Here is a 19,138-nt window from a genome sequence, read left to right as displayed (position 1 = left end):
TACATGTGGAGTCATCAGCCGCCTCTTTTCACCTGACAGTGAGGCATTTCGCCAGGGCGACGTAGCGCGTGGGAGGATCACACTATTCCCCCTCCCCCCAAACAGGTGCCCCGACCGACCAGAGGAGGCGCTAGTGCAGCAACCAGGACACATACCCACATCCAGCTTCCCACCCGCAGACACGACCAATTGTGTCTGTAGGGACGCCCCACCAAGCTGGAGGTAACGCGGGGATTCGAACCAGCGATCCCCATGTTGGTAGGCAACAGAATAGACCGTTACTCTATCCAACCGCCCTGGGATTTTACTTTTTAAGCTAAAAAAGTATCATCCAAAAGTTTACAATGTAATCTGTTTATAGTATGGCTCTTTTCAGGTTTTTGTACCATTGTAATTGAAAAACAAAGCAAAACAAATGCAGCTGAATATCGTTTACACATTGTAATTGTATGTTTAAGTCAATAACCATGAATGTAGACAACACAAGGCTAGGCCTGCTTTCAATAATTGAAAGTGATAATAATCAGAAAAACAGAACTGTCAAATGAGCAGCACTAACTTAGGAACTTTGAGGGACATTAGGTCAAGTCAGCTTTATTTGTATTGCCCTAAATCACTATTTTATCCCAGACTGCTTTAAAATCAAAATTACATTCTGTGCAATGTACAACACCCCCTATCATTAGACCTCCATCCAGATGAGAAAAGAAGAAGAGGGACCCCTCTTCCAGGACAGATAGGCATGCAATAGGTGCCGAGTCAGTGCAGCAGACAAGCAGGGGAACCGTCTGCATGTGCACAATCACACTGTAAACAAAACGAAATGCAAGAAGAGCCTTGCAGCATTAAATGACATTTGCAGACACCCCAGGTCTAGTGTTGAATTGTTCAATTTAGGTTATCTAGACGTTTTTGTAGGGTAACTGATGGAATAATTTTTTCCCCACATGAAAACCACGTGATTTTAATCAAGTGAATGCCACGTGATCTACTACCATGGTATTATATTAAATTTATGGTAGTGCTATTTCATATTTAAATATCATAATATACCATCATACTGGTATCCCCTCACATCCCTAGTCATCTGTAATCATCAGTCACATTTGTCACTAAGAAGTAACATGCAAGTTTTTGGACTGTGGAGGAAAGTGGAGTACCTTGAAGAAATCCATCTTAGCACAGCGAGAAGATGCAAACTCAGTTTGAAGGGGCTTGAATCAAACCAAAACCTGTGTACCCTTCTGTGCTGTGAGGTAGCGGTGCTAACCACCGAGCCGCTGAGTTGAATGATTGTACTAATGATGTAAATTGTGGTTAACACAACAACGCAGCTCTTGCAGTATCTGAGCCCGTTCTTAGTTGTGTTTGAGGGCTTGAAATTAACAGTCTGCCGTTAGCCAGGATTGGGGAATTAAATACAATGCAACAACAATATAATTACTTCCCAGGAACTCTGGTCATAACCGTAAAGCCCAAGGCCATTAAAGATCAGCGATTATTAGCATCATGAGACTTACTGCTTACTGTACCGGGACAATATGCATCAATAAAACATTGGCTGTATATTGCTCTTTTAATAGCATGCAGGATAATTTGATAGCCCCCATACATTTTGTAACAGCTATTTTAAAAAAGATTTTTACATCTCCATTACACTCCAGTCCCCAGGCTCACCTATGCTGGGTGTGCAGAGTAAAATGGACCATAAAGTTTTTAACTGGCCAGAGAGATAGCGACAAGGTTCCTTGGAAAGGCTCATAGATCTCTGTGGTTTCCTATGTATTTCACATCATGTCTGACACCACACCTAAAATATATTCATGCTCCATTCACAGCACTAATAGAGGGGAGAGAATTTTGACTTGGGACTTCAGAATCAAATTCCATTTTATTTACCTTGTAAGTTTTCATATACCAGGAATTGGATCTGACACGTTGTTTAACTGTGACCCTTAGCCGTAAAACAAAATTCAAGACAAGTGATATAAAACTTTTAAAATATTGATGTTCTTTGTATATAAAAAAGGATGATTTCTTGAGAGAAAAGGGAGGCCTCAATAAAGGAGCATCCCATCTAACAAATTTCTAACCAAGTGGCTACCCAAAACGTACTGCATAAACTTGACCTTAGTCTTCATGCAGTAAGCATAGCCGGATTATGAGACAATAGGCCCCTGGGCACAGATGCGTAAAAGCCCCCCGGCAGGGCATTGACTTACAACCACCAGCAGAATAACTAAATTCACCTGTACCTCAACAGGCTTTACAGCACATATACCGACAATTCACACAAACAGCATATTAACTAAGACATGTACATTCACCTGCACTTTACTTCAGATTTTCAGTAGGACTTTGGGGGCTCAGTTATAAACATGAATGACTAAGCTCTTTGACTATGCGACAAGAAATGCAAAGATAATAACGGCAACTTCACGGAGAGGCTCTGACTTGGAGGCTGCCTGAGCCCTTGGGCCCGGTAGGCCTGTTCAGTAATCCACCCATGGCAGTAAGTAGTTTTGGAAATGTATTCACTAGAGCCTGGTAGTATGGCAAAAGCGACCAAAAAAACTGGCAGCTCCCCTGAAAAAGCCTAAATGTTGCCCCTGACACAAATCCTCTCACCATGTCCACCAAAATATGACTGAAATAACAAACTTGATGAAACTCCCAACTGGAAGAACTTGGCTCCAAAATACCAACCTGTGCGCACGAGCTTCTCAAATTTGAGCCGCAACCAAATCTCCTCTGCTGGACTACCTTGAACTGAAAGACAAAACCGATTCGCTCTGCCCAAAAGTACCAAAGAAAACCAAATCAAAACCTTCATGAACAAAACCTACACACGGACAAAATCACACAGATAACGGGCTCTGGCAAGCAAAGCCAGGTCCTTGTCTCCACTGTCATAATGCATCTTGAATTAATGCAATTGTTGGATATTGTCACTAAAGTCTATGGATGTATGGAATTACAAAGGAGGGTGTCTTTGGACATAAGATTAAATCTGATAAATTTGCATTGACAAAGAAAAAAGAAATAGTGGCTCTCTACTATGTAGTGTTCACACTATACAATATATAGTTACTACTAAACCTGAATTATGCTGCAGGTAAAATGGCTTTGAATAATCCCCTGTCAACAGCAGTATTCAGTGGCTATCACAAAGTCTGTCCTCCCCAAAAGGCTTCCTGGCTTGGTTTCAGCTTTTCACCCATAAACTGACACGGCCACATCTGTTTCCCTACTGATCCCTATGTGACATTTGGTGGTTAGGATGGCCAGACATACTGCAGGCGGAGACCCTGTGACTGTGGCGACCCAGATGAAGACCTGCTCTGCTGTCCCGGCTGTGACAACAGGCCCAGCAGCCAGTGTCTGGATCAGAGCGGACGCACACTGTACCGCAGCGGAGGGTCCTGGCTCTACGGCTGCCAGCAGTGCCGCTGCATGGTCAGTATGCACGCACACACACAAACACAAACGCATACACACACACACACACACACACACACACACACACACACACAGAAAGTTACACTAATTCTAATCTTGCCATGATTTTGTTGCATGCTTGTTTGTAAACAACACACGCAAACATGCTCACAGGACCACACACTCAAACATACAGACACACGTTTTAAATATATTCACGCTGACTGGCACACAGTCATCATAGCTCTATTTTTCTCTTCTGTGTCATCATATAAAACTGAAGAAACACTGTAAAGTGTGACTTAATTTCATTTCGCCATAGGCCTACTCATATTGGTCTCTGGAGGTTTATGAGAACATTTAGATCAGGGTTATTACATTCTGTATTCTACGCAGACAGAAGTTATCACAGGCATAGCTTTGTTGAGTCTGCTAAGTGGATGTATTAGGGGGATATTTCCATACAATGCTGAACAATAGAGAAAACATTAATATATATAATAATGGCGAATTTTAGACGTTGGATGGATAGATAGATAGATGTACATACATTTATGTCTTCTTAAATATGATTAAATATATCTAAAGGTTTCAGTTCATCCTAAATACAAAAAAAAATAAAATCGTTTTCTACTCACCCAGAGTGCAATTTATCCATCCAAACAGTTTTAGTGTGATTTGGCAAGGTAAGTGTTGGATATCTCATTCAAGGAGCCCTCTGTTAATAATGTAGGAAATGAAACATTCACAGCTGATGTACCTTACAGTCTATCAAACCTGAAATTTGGGAGCGATACTGTGTAAAATAGCTACGTATGGTGAGGGGTGAGGACTGCTTTGGCTCTGGCAAGGAAGGGATTTTGGAGGCTATGCATATTTTCTAGCTCTGACACTGACAATGTATGCACCTCAGCACTTGCCATCATACCATTTCGCATTCCTTCATTTTTAATGCAAATAAATGCCTTCAAGTTACAGCCCTCTTTTTCTCAGCCAACTTCATCTACAGTGATTTTCATCAAATGTCCGCTTTCCTGCCATGTGCTTTTTCCATTTCCTTGGCAGGACTTAGCAAGTTTCATGAGAAATAAATATGGAATCAACATGGGACAACCAACAACCATTTACATCTAACTCGGGGTTTACCGGCTGTAGCTATTAAGTTTAGTCACTTGTGCCCAAAGTGACCACTCTTCCTCATTTGTGACGAGAAACGTTCACACTCAACACACACTGTACCGTTTGAAAGAGATAAATGTCCACAGGTTAAAGATCCACATTTATGTGAAAGTACTTTAGTGTCATCTGTTATAGCATAGACATAATATAGTATTTCCACACTTAAAATGATAAAACACAGAAAAAGGATAAAAAAATAACAAGACAATCTTCACCAGTTCCATATAAAAAGTTAAAACTTTTAAGTTCAGGCAATATCTTACCTTAGGGAAAAGTAAAATTAATAAAATAAAGTGAATTGGAAAACAAAACTAAAGAACGCAAAGCTCATCAAAGAGAAAACGAGGGTTTTTGTTTTTTGGGGTTATTTTTTTATTATTCATGATGCCCCAGTTGTTTGTACGGAGTGATCCTAGTGGTTTGTTGACCATGAATATCTAACAGATATTAACTCTGGCCAACAATGGCAAGGCTGAGCTAGTCCAGATGATGCTGTCCGTGAATGGATAGATAAAGAGAAGCTTGATGAAATGAAAGCTTCTGATAGAATCATCTATTCAGTATAAAGCTTTGGACCGCTTTTGTTTGTTAGATGACTCTTGATTTGTTTTGTCCAGGCAAGGCTATGTGTGTGTGTGTGTGTGTGTGTGTGTGTGTGCGCGCACTTATGTAAGGATGTGTTTGTTTGCTATTGTTGCCTTCCACCCAGCAGCTCCACCAATTAGGACCTCTAATTAGAGATGAGGCATTTTCAGCACGCGACCTCCACAGCTCCTCAGGTGTACAGGTCTACAGGATTATGCATAGAGAACAAGTAACATGCTCACTGTTGCGAATTTTTTCCTTTCTTTCCATCTTCCTCTGTTTCTTACTTTTTGCTTGCTATCCTCTTTCTTTCCATTTTAACTTACTTAACTCTACTTCACCACCTCTCTGTCTCTCTCTCTTGGGCTCTGTCCCTCTGTCTGTCTGCAGGAGGGGGAGGTGGACTGCTGGCCCCTTGTCTGCCCGGTGCTGATGTGTGAATACACAGCAGTGATGGAGGGTGAGTGCTGCCCGCGCTGCATCACAGATCCATGCCTGGCCGACAACCTCTCCTATGACATTCGGCAAACCTGCCAGGACCCCGCGGGCATCATGCGCCTCAGTGGTGATACATGGCATATGCCTAACACACCCTGTACCACTTGCAAGTGTAAGGTAAGCAGAAGTCACTCATGGGAGCATTATACTCAGCAACATTAATAGTACACACAAACAGGCAAGCATACACACACACACACACACACACACACACACACACACACACACACACTAGAACTAGAACACATGCAAAGAAAGCATAGCTCATGGCGGCTTCATCTCCTTACACCAGATCTGTGCTTTTATACTCAGAGACATAGTCTGGCAAGTCAGACCTCATTGATCTCACATCTCAGGGGTCGATCACATTTATCTTCATTGGGAGATAAGGTCTGGCCTCCACTGAACATTTTCAAAGGTGAGCCTGTCTAAATAGTAGATTGTCCAATCATGGCAATGGAGACTGCTCCATGGGAACAAGTCAGTTCAGATGCTGTCAGAAAAGCTCTCAACAATAATGGCAGAACAGACAAAGTCATAACATTACATTGTAAGTCCATGACAACAGTCAGCGCATGCGCTTCACTGGTGTCATGTGTCTATTTGTTCTATAATTTGGCTTCCCTGATACAACTACCCTATTACCATACACCACTGCTGCCATATTTGTTATTAGTTCTGCTGCATAGGGGTGGAACGATATGAAAATTTTATGTCACGATTATCCTGGCCAAAATAATTGCAATTCATGATATTATCCAGATAATCATCAAAATATGCCAAAAACGCTTAACATGGTACTAAAATATACTGGAATAACTTTACCTTACAATTTGTTAAGAAACAAATATTTTTATTGCAACACAGATTGGACTTTTTTTTTTTTAGTGAACACCCTTTTTAGTGAAAAACAAACAGACAGATTCAGGCCTTGACCACACATATATGGATGTTTTTCTAAATGGATATTTTCCCCCTCCGTTTTGAAATATCTCCATTTTAGTGACCTAAACACAGTTTGCATGTAGATGAGAGGCCAAAATGTAGAGGAAAATGTTCGTTTTACAAACTGTCATGTGGACAAGGCATCAGGCTCTCGCCAATACCCAGCAGGTAATCACAATGACAACTTGATCTCCCATGACCAACAAAACCTCCTCCACCATTACTCTGGGCTCCAGTGGGACTATCCGGATCTCGTGACGGATGGATGGAGGTGGCGTCTCAGAGGATGCCATTCCTCTGCAAAACAATCAGCAAAAAACAGCAGGACAGTCACCAATCAGCCATCAAACAAGAAACATTTACCTGATTATGCAGAAAAGACAGATGGAAAAAATCTCCAAAGGTAGAAACAGTACAGTCCAACCGTTTATGCTCGCGCATGTGTGACTCACATCTACCACTGAGATCGGGTAGTGACAGCTCCTGGAACTCTCCCAGCATGCAGTTCAGAGAGGGAGGGAAAGAGCTAGACAGCTTTTTCAAGTCACTCGTGAGGATATTCATGATTACCCCCATTTACGATTATCCCAATATCGAAAATTCACCACGATAACTTTTTGTGAGTGTTTTTTATTGTGATCCATGATAAAATCCTAAATATGTAGCCCTATTGAGTCATTCTCCAAAGCTGTGATTGAACTTTCCACTTTTTTGGATGTTGCAGGCCTTTCTGAAGTCCCTTTCAATGTGAGGAGGGCTTAACATTTACAAAGTAAAGTCAATGTGAATGCCTTTGCATGGCTACAACCACATGCCTAAATAGTATGTCTTAACAATATAAAATGTAATTAAGTTATGAATAATGTGACTCTCATACTTTAATGTCCTTTTTCCTACCCATTCATGCTGCTGTGGTCAGAATGGAAACTTGTGTTGCTCAGTGGATCTTGACTGTCTGCAGAACAACTGAAACACTCATCTGAGGGAAGACCTTCTCTCTTCCTCTCCTCTCTCCTCCTCTTTGCCTTCTCATTTCCTTCGCTTCTCTCCAGGACTGCCACACTTAATCCATCGGAGGACTCTTACCTTTGATTCACATGCACACTTTCACATGTGCATGCCTGCCAGCATGCGCATGCGCATGCACACACACACACACACACACACACACACACACACACACACGCATAAACAGATTTGCAGTAACAGACAATGGACAGACTGGATACTAAGGCAGTGGTTTGGGTTTATATGCTATAGCTGTGACGACATCTTAGGGGAGTGTGTGTGTGTGTGTGTGTGTGTGTGTGTGTGTGTGTGAGAGAGTAATCACTCTGATACACATTCAGTTGTACCCCCTAGTCACACACACGACAGCCACTGTGTATATGCTCATTCACAGTGTGTCCATTTCAGCACATTTCTGTCATTTTCCATTTTGTCTTGTTTTCACATTCAGTGCCGCAAACAAGCAGCCAAGTGTCACAGTTTATCATTGAAAAGGGAATCCGCTACTCATGTTCAGCCACATGGAACAGCTTTGAGGTTAAATGTTTCTGTGTACCTGATGACGCTTCACTGCTGGGTTCCATAGAGTAGCAACAGCTGGTCTCACCAAGTCATGTGCGTCTTTCTTTTTCTTTTGATCTATTTAACCTCCAGTAAAATCAGTTAGTCACCTTGAGCTTGAGAATCACTTTTTCGAGGGTGACCACTGTGTTTTTCCATGGCTGCTTTTGGTGCACCATCAGCAGTTTTGTCAGCAATACTCTAGTTTTTCTTTCTTGAGCTTCCGCTTCTGTGCCGTGGCAGTCCGTGGGGTAGATATGGCGGGACAGAGGTGACTTCAGAGGTGTGTGAAAATGGAATAATAGCGCACAATGCAGTAGATTCTTGCAGCCCGACCCAATAGCAGTGTGTTCCTGCCCCCCCCCGCCCGCCCAGGGTCTTCACACAAACCACACGACATGGCTGCTCATTCCACATGCAGAAGACACCTCATGGAAGACACACTCCCCGCAGTTCTGAGGTGCCAGCATTAGCATATTTACTCCTAAGGGAGGAGAGAGAGCGGAAGACTGAACAAGTTAGAGAGAGAGAACGAAACAAAGACAGAGACAGAGAGCAGGGATAATTACATGAGTCCCATCTGCCTGGATGTGAGTATTCCTGGAGGTCATAAGGGGTCACACCTGTTTATCGATGGGCAGGCTTACTAAACCAGGGCGTTCGGTGCTCTTCCCGCATCCAGTTCATACATTCTGTTCATCCTTCACCTCCCTCACTCCTCTCCTCTCCTCTATTCTCCTGTTCCATCCTTTCCTCTGCTCTTTGGCCAAAAGTATTCTTCATTTATGCTACACGTACGTAGAGTATGTGCCACACGAGCAGCATTATTCACATACTCATCTGCGTACTTTTTTGACTGACTGGAGATTGAAAAGGTACATCCACTAGGGGGCAGGTAAGGCACAAGCTCTGTTAGATGCTCTTCTAATGGTTCTGCCATCTGTCAAGCATGTGTTATGTCGCTGGACATAAACTAATGGTTACTGCCTGTATACTGCCCCCACGGTTTCTGTGGGTATAGAGTAGAGAAGTGGCGTTAGTTATATCAGAGGGCCTTGGTTCCCAGAAGAAAAAGCTCATTCATTTTTCCCATAGACAATGTCATGTGACTGGCCATACAAGCATTTCTAACGCTCAGATGGTTGTGAAACTCTCCCAGCCGAATCGTCAGCATAAATAATAGGAAACATGTTGAAATATTTCTGGTTCCTTGAAAACAAGTCAGAGATACACGACTTTAGGAGATACGTCAACTACGAGTCCCGGAGTCAATGCATTGAAGAAACATCCAATCACGGAGCTTAAAATTCTGTTTCTCACACTGTCAAAGCTTTGTAGCTAGCTAAACTCTTAGGATAAGCTAATTCCTCAATAATTTTGATCAATTCAGCAAGAATTATGTTGCATTGTTTTGTTCCTGATGGCCGCTACTGGTATGAAGTGCATCAAACTGCAATCTACTGCTTTCCTTTGACTTATTCTGTGAAGGAGCAGTAGATTTGAATGATTAGGTAGCATTAACTTGAGTTTTGTCTTGTTTTTTTCCTTCATATTTACGACTGTTGAGGCTAATGGATGTTTAACATACCAAACAAGCTGAAAACAGTGATTTCTCAGAAACGAAGTCGAAACTTTTGTAGCCGAGCATATTTTCGCCCGCTGCAGGATTCAAATCATCGCTAACCGCTCAACTAAAGGAGGCTGACCCCTGGGGCTAACCCCCTGGCCAATCGGCCAGAGTCTTTTTAGTAGTTTATAGCAGAGCCCTAGAAAAAGAGAGTTACGTCAACTCCGTAGACGTCAATGGGCCAATTATTTAACAGCAATGGCGGATCATGGGAGCCCCGGATAGTTCCAAACAGTGCGACCCGGGGCAATAGGATTTCTATGGCGAAGGTATGTTTCTCGCATTAATCAAAGGTTAACTTACAGGTAAGAAGGTAGTTAAGAACGTAAGTAAAATTAGCCAGTTTACTGTCCACATTCTTCCTTTTCAGAGGAAATTATAGCAATTCTAAAAACATTATCGCAATAATAATGTTCCTACACATGCGCATAGAATGTGTCACGTTGGAATATATCTATATCTATATATAAATGTAAAAATCTGAAAGTATTGGTTACTAGTTACCAGAAATCGCGGTTAAGCAGTTCATTTAAATGACCCGCCAAGCTTCGTTTGGAACTATTCGGCGGCTACATGAACCACGTGACCCTCTCGCGTTCTGGCCCCTCATTGACGCAACTCTCTTTCTAGGGCTCTGGTTTAGAGTAGTCACCCTCTCCCGGAAGCGCGCTCGCGCTTCTTTATTCCCGCGCTCCGAAGAGACTAATGAGGATCTGCATGCTTCCGGACACTTCCGGATCCCACCGCTGCCACCAATGTAACCGACGCATGTTTCCGCCCACTGCGGGATTCGAATCGGGGTTGTACTGCACGAGGCGACATCGCTAACCGCTTGACTAAAGGGGTCCGAACCTCCAGCGAGTCTTTAGTAGGTTACATTAGTTACCCTCTCCCGGAAGCGCTTTTGCACACTGGAGGAGTTGAGCTGTGTCTTATACATGATTTTTACAGCCACCTCTTTGCCGGTGAGGACATGTCGTGCCAGTTTGACCTTGGCAAGTTGCCCTTGCTGATGGTCTTCTGGAGCCGATAGTTACCGATGTGGAGCGGGTCGTCCGCTGTTGTGGCAACGGAGTTCTGACAGCGTGATATGCTGGCACGGCCAAAGGACGACTTGGAGTCCTGTCCGGTCGAATTTTCAATTACTTGCCACAGTGGGGTCCTTGTTGACATTTTTAATGGATTAATAAATCGCCAAAAATGGGGGGTTGGGAAGAATGTGAAAAGTCTTTAATGTCTATTGAGCATTTAAAGTTGTGAAAACGGTATTCCTTTCTCACCAGCTGATGTTTCGGGTAGATTTCCAGTCGTTGCCCACCGCTAGCCGGCTACCAGGACGACAGTTAAGCCGTCCCACGTCAGCGGCTACCTTCGTCAGCCAGCTAGTTGGCGACTAGCTAGCAGCAGTCTAAGGTCCCTTGTTTTTAAGATACAAGTCTTTTGAAATCCTGTCAGTGCGTGGGAATGACCGCTTCTCGACTGGCAGGAACGTAGCACCGTGGGAAATGGGCTAGCAAGTTATGGAGCTAAGCTAATGACATTTCGATCAACTAGCTAAGGGTCGCTAGCGCAAAGAAAAGTTGGCCAGTGGTTGAAGTTAGCTAGACGATGTTCAGTTTAGGTGGTTAGCATGCTAGCTCCTAACAACAGCCCGAGGAAGTGCCGAATGTCATTGACGCCTGCAGTAGTTTGTTAAACGGTGTAGGTGTCATAGCTCCGTACCACGGGGGGTCCCCCCCCCCGTCTTGTCGCAGTACCGTTTCCTTTCGGATCTGAAATCAAGTGAGGGCTCTACAAACTTTCAGGCCAAAGTTGTCCCCGGCGAGTCTCCACCTTTCCATTCTGCCCAAAGGAAATCAAAAATATTTCCGACAAAGATATCCAAAATGAATAAACAAACATAAAAGAGGCAACACCATGTAAAAGAATCACATGGCAGGCAAGAAAATTGAATTTGACGAGCCGGTTAGCCGACTAGCAGATGTTAGTCCATGTAGCTAACTAATTGGATTTTTCCCCCTCCCTTTCGAGGCGAGGCTAATTTAGCTCGTTAGCTTATCTTCTGCCGCCACAGATCCAGCAAAACTCAGAACCCGCGGAGCTCACCGATCTTCCGCCCGTCCACAAAGCGCCGCAGTGGTTCAAACACGGACCCACTCGGTCAGCAACACCGACGGCAAAATAATCCCGTGACGCGGCGGCTGGAGAATAATCAACTTGTAAAGTCCATTATTGGAGAGTCGCCTTTTTTATTTTTTTTTATTTTATTTTATTTTGTGTATGGTTTTTGTGTATAGTCTGGGTAGATTGTGAAAACTGAATTGCCTTCTGGGATAAATAAAGTTGTCTGAATCTGAAAGAGGCTAGGAGCTGCGACCAATGTAACAGCATATGTCCGCTCCCTCCCGCATCGAATCTGGTTCGGTTATACTGCACCACGAGGCGACATCGCTAACCGCTCGACTAAAGGGGGCCGATCCACTGGCCAATGAGTCTTTTTAGTAGTTTACACTTTTTATAACCGACGGCCATAAAATAACGATATGTAGTAATGCTTAATAATCCATGACACTTCCGTGTTTCTGTGTTGAGTATTACTGCGGTAATTGTTAAAAGAGGAATTTCCAATGCGTGGATTGAATGGGAAAACTCATTCGGGAACCAGCAGCTCCACGCCCAGTGCTCGGCTCAATTGCATCTTTCAGCTCCAAAATGAATGCTACTTGGAGGCGGTGCACAAGCAATGCGCCAAGCGACCGCTGGTTACACGTGACAGCCATTTGTCGTACGCGTAAACATTATTAATGTAAAGTAAACCCAACTCCATTACCCTCAAACTCTTCCCACTTGGTCCACCTTTCTTCTTTCATCTCACGCCCACCGTCCTGTCCTCTCACTGTCTTCTCCCATTTGTCCATCTTTGTCACTTAACCATTTAAGCGACATTTCTTTTGTTGTTGATATTGTTGTTGTTGCTGTTGGTGTTGTTGTTGTTGTTAGTGTTTACAAACCAGTGGGATTGTCAGGACAGAGGTGAGTAGCCAGGCAGGCTGCACATCACAATGGTCGGACCTCACACAGGTGCCCACACACTAAGTGTCCATTCACTCTCTTTTTACTTTTCCTCTTTTATTTGCATTAAGTGTATCCTCTCTGTCTGTGAGCATTCTCTGTGTATTCTGCACCATAATAGCAATGGCTCTAGTAAAACTGAAACTGTCAACTGTGAAAAACATACCCATGAGAAAAAGAAACAAGTGTTGTAAAATGGTACCTTTATCAGCTCTCCATTGGAATTTTAACACGGTAATTCAAACCAGGCATTTGTACAAAAGATGACTGAAAACAAGATTTTGAGATTGCTGTTTATTGATTTGATATGAATTATGACTACTGTAGATCACGATTTCTTGTCTGTGTGTAAACATTTTTACATACTGACATTGTGATAAGACTATACAGTTTTTTAATCATCTTTATTGTGTTCATGAATAAATTGTGTTCATTTTAGTGAATGGTTTTCTTTTTGTGGGATAGGTTCTCTTTTGCTGTAAATATTGTGTAAAGTCAACAATTCTGTAAAGAGAGTACAACTATGTGAATAATTCTCACTAGCACAGCTTCTTAGGACCTGAGCATTACTAGTTGATTGTTTGAGAAGAGCAACATTTCTATTGTTTTTACTATTTCCTTATTTTTGTATTCTTGCCTTAACCCTTTTAGTATTTACCATATTAATGTCTCCTCACCATCAGCAGACTTGGTTATGGATTTGACTTGCCTGGGTATGCAGATTTCTGATTGATGTAGTTCTTTAAATCTAACCTTTGACACTGTAGGACTTGGGAAGTTTTAGATCTGTGCCAGGCCAAAATCCTCTGCCCCAGGAGCATTGCTTAATTTGTGGCGGATCCTGCCGGAACAGGATTCGGCACCTTTCTGTTTTGGACCTCCTGCGATTTGACACCTGTTTACGGTAATCCCATTCCTCTTCTGGCAAGCAAAGTTAATTTTTGTATCCTATTTCAAATTCTAGAAAAGGGGCCAGTAGCTAATATTTTCTATTTCCCTCCCTCTAAAAGACTTTGGTTTGTCTCTCAACGGGTAATTAACTTAGTCGTAGCTAGCATCATGCTCGTAGCATAATCACTTGACACGTCTGTGAGCGATACCTGCCTCTGTCAAAGTCAACGTACCACAGCTGAAATTCAGTGCAGGTGTCGTGATGGCCAAAAGGCAATTTTGGTCATCGGCCCCTTATGTTTGTGTTTGTGTCGGAGTATGTATAAATTTACTTGTAAATGGTTCGATAGTCCACTCTGGTTAATGGGTGATTGCTGGTGCACTGTGAATTTTCTCATACAGTATGCCGAGCATCTGGGTATTTGTGTTGTGCTGTTAGAAGTTGATTTAGTTTGAAGGCTAAATTGAGGGTTGCAATAAAGGTTCTACACAATTTAAATCGACCCTCAGTATGACATATATGTTTAATAATGTTAAAGATATGATTATATCATGACAATATGTGTAACGTGCGGGCCACCAGATATAATAATACTGTCTGGGACCTTTCCCTTTAAAGACAACATGAAATCAAGATTGACTTTTTTTTTTTTTACAAGGTTGGCTCATATCCCCAGTCACATCATGAATCTATTCAACAACTTACAGCAAAAAAACGGAAAAAAATAGGTTTTGGGGAGCATCTGGGTAGTCTAGTGGTCTATTCCGTTGCCTACAAACATGTGGGTAAGTGTCCTTGGTTGCTGCATTAGCGCCTCCTCTGGTCGATCGGGATGCCTGTTCGGGGGGAGGGGGAATGGCATGATTCTTTGCTATGTCCCCCTGGCGAAACTTCACTGTCAGGTGAAAAGAAACAGCTGGTGACTCCACATGTATCGGAGGAGGCGTGTGGTAGTCTGCAGCCCTGCCCAGATCAGCAGAGGGAGTGGAACAGCAACCGGGACAGCTCGGAAGAGTGGGGTAATTGGCCAGATACAATTAGGGAGAAAGGGGGGGGGGTTAAAAAAAAAAAGAAAATCAGTTTTTACTCATTTTACACCATAACTTCCTCTAAAACAGCCAAAGCTTTGTGATCATGTCACCAAGTTGGCAGGAAGCAACTTTATAACCAATGGTATCGTAAAACGTGCAATGTCCAATCAAATGTGGAAGGATCCAATCACATCCATCCCCACATTTTTTCCCACCCTGATATCCTGTTTATTTGGATGTACATCACATTTTGGAAGCAAGACACACTCTTAAAGTCGTTTCACCTTGTCTTTAAAGTCGAACCACTGGATCACCCCCCACGTGATGGTGCAGGACCTTGTGTACAAATTAAGCATTGCCCTGGAGGCCCCGGGAACGGGCAAACACCTTGAACTGCTGAACCATGGCCATTTTTTTGTAAACACTGCTGTGTATATGAAATAAACTGAATACCTCTTCGCGAGAGTTAGAGAAAATAAAATTATGTACACTTCTAAAAAAAAAATGTTGAAAATGAAAATGTTAATTTTATTCTTATCGGAAAATTTTTGCATCTTAGACAAAGCAAGCCGGTGTTCCCCTTCAATGTTTGACTTTTTAAAAAGAATCAGTTTTTGGAACCTTCTAGATCCCAATGTGCTTGTTCTTGTTTTTGAATAGAAGATTAACCCCCCACCCCCACCCACATTGGTTTGTTCATTGTTTAGTTCCCCAAATCCAGACTTGTCAACCTAAATGTACTCAAAGGGTTAAGTGTCATTTGACTAAAGACTGTGTCGTGATAAGAGTTTGCTGTAAATTCCTCAGTTAATAAATATTTTAGTTGTTTACTTTACTGCTGTGCATGTTTGGCTTCAAAATGCTCATTAATGTTGTGATGATGTCAGCCTGGCGTGATGGATCACAGGGGTCAAACCCTCCCGTTGGCTGGCGGGGGACTTGGCCTTCGATGTCCAGGTGTCGCGGGGTGGTGGCTCACATTTGTGATGGACTGAGTGGAAAATAAACAAGACAGACATCGGATTACTAGTTGTCTGGGGGAAAAGAGAAAAAAAAACATTAGCAATCACGCCATCCACTGGCAGCAAAAGTAAAAGCTGTGTTTCTGTGCCATAAAATATGAAAAATCAGCTCTCAGCGTTGGGACAGACTCCTGGAATCTGTTTTATGTTTCTGCCTCCATCAGTATTGCCATTTTTCATGTCCCATTGGAATTGTATGAAAGGCTGTAGTACAGTAAAGATAAGCACATCCCTTTGATGCCTTAATAGAGCGCTCCTGTGCTGTGAAAAGAAAGAGGTAAAGTCACTCTTTTGAAGGCGCTTCATGACTGATGTGAAAGCTCTGCAACACAGAATCTACTGTTTTACATGAAAGGCAGCCCCAGAACTGAGTTGCACGTACACACATGCACACACAAAAGCCAATACATAAATACCAGACAAAATTCACTTTTAATATAAAAAGAACTGTTACCATGTGCCAGCCCTAACACAGCACTGTTTTTTTCACCTGCATCCATCTTTTTTTTTTGAAAATGAATGCTTTTATCTTAGTCAACTGAATTGCCGTAAGGGCCATAATGCTCTCCAGAGACAGAATAACTCATGCAATGTGGAGGGGGGTTGGGGGGGGGGATGGTCCAGCCAGTTAACCTGCCTATCAGTCATTTGTCAGGGGTGTGGTCTGTTCGCTGCTCTCTGTCTTTCACAGGGATGTTGAGAGGTGGCCCCGGGCCGCCTCCACTCCACCCAGAGATGCTTACCATTCATAGGCTGGAACCACAAGATCGCCGCAGCAGTGATGGAAGGTCTCCCTCACCAGCCGCTCTCATCTGTTGTATAGATGGTGCTGGGGAGGCAGTATGTGGGGAAATGGGGATTCTAGTTGAGTTGCTGTTTGAAATTACGGCCTTCATCTATGCATGAATAGATTGAAATGGGAAATCCACATAATAACTTTCAAATTAGGTGCAGAATTTCTCTCAATTTGCTAAGATTAATTCTGTCAGCGGTAATTTGATTACAATAGATGTTTTTTGTTTGTTTTTTTGTGTGTTTTGTTTGGGGTTTTTTGGGGGGGGGGTTAATCCCCTAACAGATTTTCTGGTGTGGAATGGCTGAACGGAGGCCATCATTTTTCTGCTAGATACTGTAGAAGAGTGTTTTGTTGATGGGTTTTTTTTTTCGTGGGTTATCAGTCACCTGTATTGATCCCATGCTTCATTCCCTTTCATGAGGAGGCCCACAGCAGAATTGTAATGCAGGGGGAAAAAAATACAAGCCCCCATCCCCCACATTTGCTTTGAGGTGAGAATAAATTTGTGTTATCATTTTATGCCTCATGTTAACACAGGGTAGATTAAGCTGCTTAAATGCCTTATTGGCATCCTGACCAATCAATTGGTGTGTAATTACAGAGTGAGGCTGAGACAGTGACAGGACTGCACTGCTGCTATTGACCTGTGGTCAGATGAAATGGCTAAGTGTTTATTTACACACACACACACACACACACACACACACACACACACACACACACACACACACACACACACACACACACAGCCTAGCGGCAGGGTATGTGCATTGTGTTTGTGTCTGTGTTTATAATATAAATGCATGGCCCTTGCTGCTGTTATGTTGCCACATGTCAAATGTTTGTGAATCCATGTCTGTCATTCAGTATCTGTCTATGTTCATCAGTCTATCAACTTATCTATGTTTATAGCTGTTGTATGCTACTATACATATTTGAGAGGCTTTTCTATACTTCTGACTGTGTATATATATTGACAAATAATCCCAACTTTTCTATTACACCCAGTGACTGATGGGGCCGGCTGCAGCTTCCTCCTCATTCTCCCATCAATCTGAAAGCTTCTTTTTGTCTTCTTTTGATGTCACACAATCACAAAGTGTAGGGCTGAGAGATACTTTTCAACTAACTTCCCCACCCCTATAGTTGTGTGAAAACAGAATATTGAAAATATGCACGTAGTTTATCTTTGAAGACATGTCAATGCAGCGCAACTGAATTTCTAAAAGCGACTGTCTGCAGTGTCATGATGAAATTGATGAAATAGAAGACTGAAGGGGAAGATGCAGTTAATGAATCAATTCCTACTGATTAAGTTTGATGCACATTGAGAGGACTAGACTGCAAAATGTTACATGACCACCAGTTAGTGTCTCCACAGCCCATAGGCAATTTGCCTGACATGAATGTCCACCACTGAACAGCAGCACATGAGCCACTGACAACTGACCAAAAAGAAAACTGCGTCTTGAGCACACAAACCTGGACTTTAGATTGTTTAAAAGCTGAGCTATGGAACAGTTAATCACAATATGAACCCCTCAAATCAGACACCTGGTGAGCTGTGGTGTGGAGGATACCTGGTGGATGGCTCCTGCTGGGATGTGTTGTCCTGAGGGTAACGTTTGCAGGTGGGGATGAAATGGTATGGAGGTGTTTCAAGTAGAAGTGCTTGGAGCCACTGGTTGTTGGACCAGAAACCATGACTGCCACCTCTCGACTTGACCTCTTGCCTTGCTCTTGACAGCTGTGTACTCCACGCTTGAGTAGTACGTTAAAACAGACATCAACATGTATCAGCAATATGCTCCTTGTCACAGCACGCGCTGCATATTTGAGGACAACATTGTTGGGACACTTGATTAGCCAGTATCAAGCCACGGCCTGAGCACTGCCGAACGTTGAGGATGATTTGTAACTCAGAACTAGGACATGTTCAAAATGTGCATCCATATGTATTGCATCTATATGTATTGTAGGAGCAGTGGCTGTTACCTCCGGCTTGGTCAGGCGTCCCTACAGACACAATTGGCCGTGTCCGTGATTGGGAAGCCAGACGTGGGTATTTGTCCTGGTCGCTGCACTAGCGCCTCCTCTGGTCAGTCAGGGCGCCTGTTCAGGGGGGAGGGGGAGCTGAGGGGAATTGCGTGATCCTCCCACGCGCTACGTCCCCGTGGTGAAACTCCTCACTGTCAGGTGAAAAGAAACGAATGGTGACTCCACATGTATCAGTGGAGACGTGGTAGTCTGCAGCCCTCTTCGAATCAGCAGAGGGGGTGAAGCAGCGACCGGGACGGGTCAGAGAGTGGGGTGATTGGCCAGGTACAATTGGGGAGAAAAGGGGGGGGGTTAAAAAACAAAAAAAAAAGGAGCAGTGGATGACTCTCCCTGCCTTCAACATATTGTAACGACCACGGATGAGTAGACTCGCTGGCCCTTGGCTAATGGGTTAAACCCTTTAGTCAACTGGTTGGCGCAGTCGTG

General features: G+C 43.1%; 1 protein-coding gene across 1 annotated transcript in view; it reads left to right on the top strand.

Moving 5' to 3' along the window:
* The window catches only part of LOC130111478 (protein kinase C-binding protein NELL1-like), a 429,520-nt gene extending 421,905 nt beyond the window's left edge, over positions 1 to 7,615 (top strand). The window contains exons 18-20 of the mRNA XM_056278686.1: positions 3,280 to 3,456; positions 5,593 to 5,817; positions 7,565 to 7,615. Of these exons, the coding sequence (XP_056134661.1) occupies positions 3,280 to 3,456; positions 5,593 to 5,817; positions 7,565 to 7,615 (453 nt within the window). The remainder of the gene's footprint in view (positions 1 to 3,279; positions 3,457 to 5,592; positions 5,818 to 7,564) is intronic.
* Positions 7,616 to 19,138: the final 11,523 nt, after the last annotated feature.

Source organism: Lampris incognitus, chromosome 4 (assembly GCF_029633865.1).
Source record: "Lampris incognitus isolate fLamInc1 chromosome 4, fLamInc1.hap2, whole genome shotgun sequence".
Lineage (NCBI taxonomy): Eukaryota > Metazoa > Chordata > Actinopteri > Lampriformes > Lampridae > Lampris > Lampris incognitus.
Note: the sequence above shows the minus strand (reverse complement) of the source record. Positions and strands in the feature narration are given on the sequence as shown.